Source organism: Martes martes (genome assembly GCF_963455335.1).
Source record: "Martes martes genome assembly, chromosome: 6".
NCBI classification, from domain to species: Eukaryota; Metazoa; Chordata; class Mammalia; order Carnivora; family Mustelidae; genus Martes; species Martes martes.
In genome coordinates, this window is record NC_137893.1 from 147,013,285 (window position 1) to 147,023,924 (window position 10,640).

At 40.5% G+C, this 10,640-nt stretch overlaps 1 protein-coding gene across 1 annotated transcript; it reads left to right on the plus strand.

Annotated features, from left to right (window-relative positions):
- Nucleotides 1–5,423: 5,423 nt before the first annotated feature.
- Nucleotides 5,424–6,362, plus strand: LOC308344444 (putative olfactory receptor 2B8; the record flags this gene model as incomplete). Its single annotated transcript, XM_080805986.1, has 1 exon — nucleotides 5,424–6,362. The coding sequence occupies one exon, from the start codon at nucleotides 5,424–5,426 to the stop codon at nucleotides 6,360–6,362; it is 939 nt and encodes a 312-aa protein (XP_080662112.1).
- Nucleotides 6,363–10,640: the final 4,278 nt, after the last annotated feature.

A 10,640-nucleotide genomic window follows, 5' to 3' on the forward strand; every position in this document is an offset into this window, starting at 1 on the left:
GGTAGCTGGGGAGTTCTCAGGAGTTATTTGTCCTCTGTGAAATATATGAAATAACAAAAGAGACAGGTGAGGTCTCCTCTGGCATTGTCCTTGATCGTCGTTCTCCCTGAGGACGGCCACCTCTGGACAGCTCAGTGACAGGGGCTCATTAACGGTGTGGGGCCTCTGCTCCCCAGAGAGGTCAGCCAGGGAAACACATTTGGTTTTTGGTGCCAGCCCAGCCACAGCTGAGTGTCACAGCACCGTCTCCTGTGCTCATAAGGGACTCCCTGTCAGGTAGGCAGGTCATTGCTTTTGGGAAACCATAGTGAGAGTTTGCAATTGCCTTCATCTCCTACCTCTTAGAGGCAAAGTGCAGATCTCTGTTCACCTAAAGATACGTGAAGTCATCATGAGAAAACATCCTTTTGCTTAGGAAAAATTTATGGATAAGCCAGTGCTGGTGTAGTCGACCTTTGCATTTACTTCACACAACTGACTCTGCATGTCCAAGTGCAAATGCCCAGTACTGTATTTAGGCAGTGACTTGGAGAGGAGGTCGGGAAATAGCTTTGAACTTACAGAGAGGGTGAACAGAGGTGAGTGAAATGGAACTTGGTCTGTGTGTCGCTTTAGGAATTGGAAGTTAGTTTCTTTTCAGTTGCAATTGTAAACGCTGTATTGGTTGGCATACATGGTCCACTGTCTGAAGAAACAGACTGTGGAGTTTCACCAAATATAAGAACTAAATTTAATTGGTCAGTATAGACTCCACTGAGTCATTCCCAGACATTTCATTCTACTGTAGCACATTCATTACACCCGTGTATGTGCATGTGGAAAGTACTTTAAATATGCATATTTAGCATTAATAAAATATGGCCTTCAGTAGCAGAAAAAACAATGTGCATATGTGGAAAAGTATTAGACTCTATGCTTCCGTGCTTTCCCATTGGTCCTCATTGTCTGTGAAATTAGATAATGTTTGTTTTCTATGCTTAATACTCATTCTCACTCTTTGTCATTTCTAAGTCTTCATTTTCTCCTTTATGCATTCCCAAACTATCTAAAATATTATGGAATTTTAAATATGCTATGTTATAAATCCAACAGGGGGGTTTCCACATCCAGTTGTGGGTATTGTGTCAGTGCATCTCTCCTTGGACCCTGGGTTCCGTCCTTCTATCCCTGCACAGCATCGTGACTGGAGTCTTGTGTGAATGCTGTCGGGGTCCTGCTCAGACGCTCTTCACCTGGCTGCTGCTCCGATCCTGACCCTATGTGTTAGGAATATGGGCTGCCGGGTGCACAGCCATTCTCTCCTTCAGAGATTTGCCCTCAGCTGAGAGGGAGCCGCTTTGCCAGGGGGTCTCGGAAACACATTTGGGGCAGCTCACAGCCCGTGACACACTCATGGGAGAGATAAAAGGCTGCCAATGCCAAGGCAGGACTAAGTCTGATGCAATGCATGCTCCAGAACTGTGCTGTCCAACACTGGAGTACGGAGCCACAGGAAGTCATTTAAATTTGAATTAATTAAAATTAAATAGAATACAAAATTCAGTTTCTCAACTAGGCTATTTTAAATGCTCAGGTAGTGACACGTGGATAGTGGCTATTGCATTAGACAGCGAGGGCTGAGTATTTCCACCAGCACAGATGGATACTTGTATGGGAGAGTTGTAGCTTCTTACAGGATCAGGCTCATGCCATCTTCTACCTCAGGCCACGTCTTTCCTTATCTATGTTCTCTGCTGTTTTGCTTCCCTCATCGCCTTTATCCTGAGAACATTCCCTGAACAAACCACGTGCAGTGGAAATCCTACTTGATTCCCTTCTCCCATGGAACCTGGTGGAAAGCACCGTCCACGTTCATGCGACCTGTCATTTCCAGTGTTGTGATAGCTGCCTTCCCCCTCACTGGCTCATCCTGCATTGCCCTTGGGGGCCTGTTCTAGTACATGGGGGGTCAGCTCAGACTAGAGCACAGAAGCTTTATTGAAGTAATAGTGATTCATTCCTACCACTGCCAACACTATGTCAAGATTCATTCAGGAACTGGATAGGGCAGGGTTTCTATGTCAGTTTTATTAGTGAATGTTATGTATTCGAATATCCTAAATATAGACATTGTCTTGTTATCTTTGGTCTTTAAAATGTGTAGACATTATCTAGACACTTTGGTTTTTACAATGTGTAGTTGGCATACTAAGCATCTGGTTTTGTGGAAAGACATATTCTTCCACCTAAACTTTTGTTTTATGCCAGCATTGAACACTTACAGTATTGGCTCTATCAGCTTACTTGTGCCAATACTAAGCACTTAACCTCTTTCATTTAATGACTGTTCTCTTAATTATTATCATAAAATTGTGTTTTTGTGAGATGTCATTTCCCATTATATTCTTTTTTTGGATGGTAATTATTACATGGAATCTCATCTTTTTTGTTTTATAGAATATATTTATTTTTGTTTTACTTACTGAAATTTTTCTCTCTATATACCTAACCTGTGCTTTTTTCAAGTATTTATTTTCTGTACACAAAGTAATAATTTATGTATGACTTTTATAATGAATTTTCCTATATCCTTCGTATCGTGATGGATGCATTCAGCGTTCTTTACAAATCTGATCGTGTAAAGCAGCAAATCATTTTACAAGTTCACCTCAGCAGTGTCATCTCTTTCTAAACTGCCTTCTTGGTTATTATTGACATGATGAATTTAGAATATATCGTTATTTTATTCCAATGGTGCTTTATTACATTGGTGTTATCCTTGGATGAGTTAACATTTTATGTTTACCCTCCTTCACTTTGGTGTGTCCTTTATGAGGCACATTCGAAAAGTTGCCAGCAATTTATTTCAGATAAGTGTTAACCTGTATTTATGCATGTGTGCAGGAGACTAAACCATGGTTTCTTTTTATTAGCTCTTCTGAGCAGGTATGAGTTAGAGGACACTCCCTGTTGTACACATTTAGACTGTCTCAAATACCTTTACAATGAATTTTATTGAAAAATTTTTTCTGCATAATTTTTGTGTGGATACCACTATATACATCTTTCTTTTTTTATTTTTTAAAAGATTATTCATTTATTTATTTGACAGACAGAGATCACAAGTAGGCAGAGAGGCAGGCAGAGAGAGAGAGAGGAGGAAGCAGGCTCCCTACTAAGCAGAGAGCCCGATGTGGGGCTTGATCCCAGGACCCTGAGGTCGTGACCTGAGATGAAGGCAGAGGCTTTAAACCACTGAGTCACCCAGGCACCCCACTATATACATCTTTAGATGAAATCAAAGGAGGTATAAAATAATGCGAAGTACTATATCTTCTATTCAACTTTTATGAACATTTATTTATACCAGTTTTGTACCAATTTCTTTCACACACCAATGGGTATACCCCAAAACCTGATTCAGATTTTAAAAGTCTTAGAACTAAAAATATACTGTATGTGTAACCATTTGTATATAATAGAACTGAAATACTCGTTTTCTTTCTTTTTTTTTTTTTAATTTCTTTTCAGTGTAACAGTATTCATTGTTTTTGCACCACACCCAGTGCTCCATGCAATATGTGCCCTCCTTAATACCCACCACCTGGCTCTGGACTCTGAAAAACAACCTGAGGGTTTTGAACGGGTGGGGGGTGGGAGATTGGGGTAGGTTGGGGAAATACTGGTATTCTGATGCCTCTTTGGTTGGTATAGAACCATGCTTCTTCAGTACTAAGCAGCTGAAAGAGATAGGAGTCATTGGACTCACCTTAGAGCTGGCAATGTGTTGGGTCCAGTGTCACTAACCTTTCTTTTTTTTTTTTTTTTAAAGATTTTATTTATTTATTTGACAGAGATTACAAGTAGACAGAGAGGCAGGCAGAGAGAGAGGGAAGCAGGCTCCCTGCTGAGCAGAGAGCCCGATGCGGGACTTGATCCCAGGACCCTGAGATCATGACCTTAGCCAAAGGCAGCGGCTTAACCCACTGAGCCGCCCAGGCGCCCGTGTGTCACTAACCTTTCAAGGGAGCTTCCAGAAAGGCGATTATTAACCTACTGTTGACAGATGTCTGAGATTTTGTATAACACCAAACTATCCTTTTGTTTATGCCTTTCTTTGTACTAGTTAAGGTTTCCTTTATAGCACTTTGACCAGTCTTTGCTTTGAGAATGTACCTGACTATATCTCTATGTATTTATCTATGTAATTATATGTCATAGAAAGTGATATAAAACATTACACTTTGTAGATTACAGAGTTGGATGACTTTTTAAATTGTTATTCTGATTAGAATGTTGATAGGAAATAATCCTACCTCTTTCAGGAATTTTAGGAACTCTAGTTGATAATGTATGAAACATAAATCTTCAGAAGGAGAAGAACGTTGTGGCCACCAGATTTTAGAGCTCTGATTCCACCTGACAATTCAGGGTCAAGGAATTGTCAGAGTTCCCGATAAACTGGTATGGTGATTTTAAGCATCTTTAGGGCAAGTTAAGGACCGTAAGAGAATGGTGCTGTTTTCAACTTCCCTCTGATTTGAGTATTTGGTTGTTTTACTACTATAAGGAAACACAATTCAAACATGTGGCTTTCATAAATATCTTACAGAAGTAACTCTGACACAGTGTGTATATTCAGAACCCTTAAGAATATTTTGGATGTGATTGAATTCTTCATATTAGTACATTCTAGGTCTTAAATTCCCATATCTGAATGCATTTTCAAGATTATGTTCTACTATAATCTATTGCATGTGAGGTGTGTGCAAATCCATCTCTGTGCAAATCCAGCTGTGAATCACGAGATACATATTTACAATAATGTCTTTCCTTCTCTCTGCATCTCCTTCTGTTTCTTTCTGATTATCCCTCTTTTTCCCTCATCCCTGTTCTCTCTAAAATGTATGTTTATACTTACAGTACTATACGTCCTTTTAAGCTCAGAACAAAAGGCCTTTTATACCTCTGACTTATGCAAGCACAAGGTCCATTTTTTCACTTTTCTTCCACTAAGTATAAATGACATACTTTGGTGATAATGTGGAACTGTATTGGCATGAGCTATGTCAATATAAATGAGTACATTATTTATTCAAATAGTTACTGATAGGGGCGCCTGGGTGGCTCAGTGGGTTAAGCCTCTGCCTTCGGCTCATGTCATGGTCTCAGGGTCCTGGGATATAGCCCCGCATCGGGCTCTCTGCTCGGCAGGGAGCCTGTTTCCTCCCTCTCTCTCTCTGCCTGCCACTCTGCCTACTTGTGATCTCTGTCTGTCAAATATAAATAAATAAACATCTTAAAAAAAAAACAAATAGTTACTGATAAAATCTGAGGGCTGTGTCTTATAACATGATAGATCCACCGACCATTTATTTTTTTGAAGATTTATTTTAAAAATTGCTGAACACCTGGTCCTAACAGGAAACATGTGCTAACAGAGGATGGAACAGAAGAATGGCAGTTCTTTCACGGGGTTTATCCTGCTGGGGTTCTCTGACCGGCCTCAACTGGAGCTAGTCCTCTTTGTGGTCCTCCTGATGTTCTATCTGTTCACTCTGCTGGGTAACGCCACCATCATTGCCTTGTCCCACCTCGACCCACATCTTCAGACTCCCATGTACTTTTTCCTCTCCAACCTAAGCTTTCTGGACCTGTGTTACACGACCAGCACTGTCCCGCAGCTCCTGGTTCATCTCAGGACAGCAGACAAGTCTATCTCGTTTGGTGGCTGTGTAACTCAGCTGTTCCTCTCGCTAGGTTTGGGAGGCACGGAATGCATTCTGTTAGGGGTCATGGCGTTTGACCGCTATGCAGCCATCTGCAAGCCCCTGCAGTACACCGTGATCATGCACCCCCGTCTCTGTGCCCTCATGGCTTCTGCGTCATGGTTCGTTGGTTTTGCCAACTCCTTGTTGGAAACAGTGCTTATCTTCCTTGTACCACTTTGTGGGAGAAATAAAATAGACCACTTCTTTTGTGAGGTCCCCCCACTGCTCAAGCTTGCGTGTGTTGATACTACTGTATATGAGTCTGAGATTTTCTTTTTCAGCATGATCTTTCTTATCATACCTCTGGCATTAATCACCTTTTCCTATGGTCGGATCGTCAGGGCGGTCTTAAGAATAAAGTCAGCTTCAGGGCAGAGGAAAGCGTTTGGCACGTGTGGGTCCCACATCACAGTGGTCTCCCTGTTCTATGGCACGGCCATCTATGCTTACCTCCAGCCCAGCGACAACCACTCCCAGGATCAGGCCAAGTTTGTTTCGTTGTTCTACACTATCATCACGCCCATGGTCAACCCCGTCATATACACACTGAGGAACAAGGATATGACGGGAGCAATGAAGAAGGTGCTAGCGAGAGTGCATGACTCTAGATGACTAGGCAGGGAAGACCCTTTGATGGAAGACTTTGAATGCCAGAATTTTTAATATGTTTGTGTCCTGCATTTGTCATGGAAAATTTCAGCTGACATCTCTCAAGGAAATTTCTTTTTTCTTTATTTCTTTATTTTCTTCCTACAGCAGCTTTCATTTTTCCCTAATTCATTCATTCAGATGAGATACAAATCAGGTGTCTTTCTTTTTTTTTTTTTTAAGTAGTCTCCACACTTCTCATGGGTCTCAAACTCACAACCCTGGGATTAAGAGTTAGATGATCTACCAACTGAGCCAGCCTACACCTCTAGAAGTCATGTGTCTTTTTTTTTTTTTTTTTTTTTTGGTCATGTGTCTTTTTAAGTGCCAAAACTCATACTATTCTCTTAAGTGAAACATGGGAATTATAATGAGCAGGGCCAAGGTCAGCTGTCCCAGAGGAAAAGAAAGGATTGAAAAGTTGAACTGTCTCCAATAGCTATTGGGCCATTTGCTGTTATAAATAATGGGCTTATCCTAGGGTATGAGGTGCAAGTAGGGATCCAGGGGCAGGACTCTGAGTTCACAACCCCTGACAACAGGTTATGCCAATGCCTGCAGGTCCTGGACAGACAGAAGACTAAAGACAGAGAAATTAAGGAATCCATTCCATTTACAATAGCACCAAAAACCACAAGATACCTAGGAATAAACCTACCAAAGAGGTAAAGGATGTATACACTAGAATCTATAGAACACTTACGAAATAAATTGAGGAAGACACAAAGAGATGGAAAAACATTCCATTCTCATGGATTGGAAGACTAAACATTGTGAAAATGTTTATACTGCCCAGAGCAATCTATACTTTCAATGCCATCCTGATCAAAATTCCACCAGCATTTTTAAATGTGCTGGAACAAACAGTCCTAAAATTTGCATGGAACCAGAAAAGACCCCAAATCGCTAAGGAAATGTTGAAAAAGAAAAACAAAGGTGGGCCATCACATTGCCTGATTTCAAACTTTACTACAAAGCAGTGATCACCAAGACAGCATGGCACTGGCACAAAAACAGACACATCAATGGAACAGAGTAGACAGTCCAGATATGGACCCTCAACTCTATGGTCAAATAATCTTTGACAAAGCAGGAAAAAATATCCAGTGGGAAAAAAAGACAGTCTCTTCAATAAATGGTGCTGGGAAAATCAGACAGCTATGTATAGAAGAATGAAACTTGACCATTCTCTTACACCACTCACATAGATAAACTCGAAATGGATGAAAGACCTCAACATGAGGCAGGAATCTATCTAAATCCTAGAGGAGAACAGAGGCAGTAACCTCTTCGATATCGGCCACAGCAGCTTCTTTTAAGACATGTCTCCAAAGGCAAAGGAAACAAAAGTGAAAATGAATTTTTGGGACTTCATCAAGATCAAAAGCTTCTGCACAGCAAAGGAAACAGTCAACAAAACAAAGAGGCAACCCACGGAATGGGAGAAGATATTTGCAATTGACATTATAGACAAAGGGCTGATATCTAAGATCTATAAAGAACTCAAACTCAACACGCACAAAACAGATAATCATGCCCAAAAATGGGCAGAAGACATGAACAGACACTTCTCCAATGAAGACATGCAAGTGGCTAACAGACACATGAAAAAAATGTCCATCATCATTAGCCATTGAGGAAATTCAAATCAAAACCTCATTGAGATACCACCTTATACCAGTTAGAACGGCCAAAATTATCAGGACAGGAAACAACAAGTGCTGGAGAGGATGTGGAGAAAGGGGAGAAAGGGCAACCCTCTTACACTAGTGCAGCCACCTTGGAAAACAGTGTGGAGATTCCTTAAAAAAATAAAAAATAGGGCTACCTTATGACCCTGCAATTGCACTACCAGGTATTTACCCCAAAGATACAGATATACTGAAAAAAAGGCCTATCTGCACCACAATGTTCATAGCAGCAATGGCCACAGTCGCCAAACTGTGGAAAGAACCAAGATGCCCTTCAACGGATGAAGGGATAAGGAAGATGTGGTCCATATACACTATGGAGTATTATGCCTCTGTCAGAAAGGATGAATACCCAACTTTTGTATCAACATGGACGGGACTGCAGGAGATTATGCTGAATGAAATAAGTCAAGCAGAGAGAGTCAATTATCATATGGTTTCACTTACTTGTGGAGCATAAGGAATAGCATGGAGGACATTAGGAGAAGGAAAGGATAAATGAATAGGGGTAAATTGGAGGACGAGACAAAGCATGAAAGACTGTGGACTCTGAGAAACAAACTGAGGGGTTTGGAAGAGAGGGGGTGGGGGGATAGGTGAGCCTGGTGGTGGGTATTAAGGAGGCCTTGTGTTGCATGGCGCACTGGCTGTGGTGCATAAAAAATGAATCTTGGAACACTGAAAAAATAAAAGAAAAAAAAAACTAATGATATATTATATGTTGGCTAACTGAACATGAAAGAAAGAAAGAAAGGGGGCCCCTGGGTGGCTCAGTGGGTTAAGGCCTCCACCTTTGGCTCAGGTCATGATCTCAGGGTCCTGGGATCGAGCCATGCATCAGGCTCTCTGCTTGGTGGGAAGCCTGTCTCCCCCCCTCTCTGTCTGCCTGCCTCTCTGCCTACTTGTGATCTCTCTCTCTGCCAAATAAATAAATAAAATCTTAAAAAAAAAAAAGAAAGAAAGAAGGAAGAAGAAAGAGAGAGAGAGACTAGGAAAAAAACTGGACTATAATGTATTTGATATATTCCTTCTTTTTTTAATCTGAAGAGATATTTGTTAACCAACATTGATTTTTTATTGTTGTTAATAAACAAGAATTTTTGTTGTTGAAAAATTAATTAATTAATTAAAATAAAATACAAAATTCTGTTTCTCAGCTAGAACATTTTGAATGCTGAGGTAGTGACATGTGGATAGTACCTATTGCATTAGACAGCGAGGACAGAGTATTTCCACCAGCACAGATGGATACTCGTATGGGAGAGTTGTGTCCAGCTTCTTACGGGATCAGGCTCATGCCATCTTCCACTTGAGACCACATCCTTGCTTAGCAGCATTCTCTGCTCTGTTTTGCTTCCCTCATTCCCTTTATCCTGAGAGCACTCCCTGAACAAACCACGTGCAGTGGAAATCCTGCTTGATCCCCTTCTCCCATGGAACCTGGTGGAAACACCGTCCATGTTCATTAGACCTGTCCCTTCCGGTGTTGTGATAGCTACATTCCCCCTCATTAGCTCATCCTGCATTGCCCTCAGGGGCCTGTTCTAGTATATCTGGAGTCAGCTCGGACCTAGGGGACAGAAGCTTTATTAAGGTAATAGTTTTTCATTTCTACCACTGCCAACGCTATTTCAGGTTTATTCAGGAACTGGATAGGGCAGGGTTTGTATGTCAATTATCTCGGTGGCTGTTATATAATTGAAATATCTTCAATACAGATATTATCTTGAGATCTTTGGCCTTTAAATTGTGCAGTGCATACTGAGCAGCTCTTTCTGGGGAAAAATGTATTCTTCTACTTAAACTTTTAGACGTGTATGTCACCATCAAACACTTATGTTATTGGCTCTATCACTTACATATGCTGATACTAAGCATTTAACCTCTTTCGTTTGATGCCTCTTTTCTTAATTATTATTGGAAAATTGTGTTCTTGTGAGATGTCATTTCCCATCATATTTTTTGGATGGTAATTATTTCACAGAATGTCATCTTTTTTTATTTTGTGGAATCTATTTATTTTTAGTTTACCTAATAAAATGCTTTCTCTATTTCTATAACCTGTGCTTTCTTCAAGTATTTATTTTTTTGGTATGTAAAGGAATAATTTATGTCTGATTTTTATAACTGCATTTTCCTGTATCACATATATCATGATAGGTCCTAAGGACACCATTCTTTGCCCCTGTACCGAGGGTGGATGTGTTCAATATTTTCAGCCAGCATTATTTACATTGTTTGTCTAAGAGGAATCAATGTCTCTTACTGCATTTGGTCATTTGATACCTACCTATATAGATATTGGTGCTTAGTCTAATTATCAATTCTTTATATTTTGTGAGAAGAAATAAAACAAAATTTCCTCCTTAACCTTAGCTTAAACATACATTTCTCTGAAAAGATTTCTTTCCGTGGTGGTGCACACAGCTTTAAGATGGATGGATGGATGCTGAGGAGGAGAGAAAGAAGAGACCAAAGTGACCCAGATCAGCAGGAAGTACTCTTGAGAATTGATGGGAGAATGAATTATGCAGCCTGATCTTTCCCATAT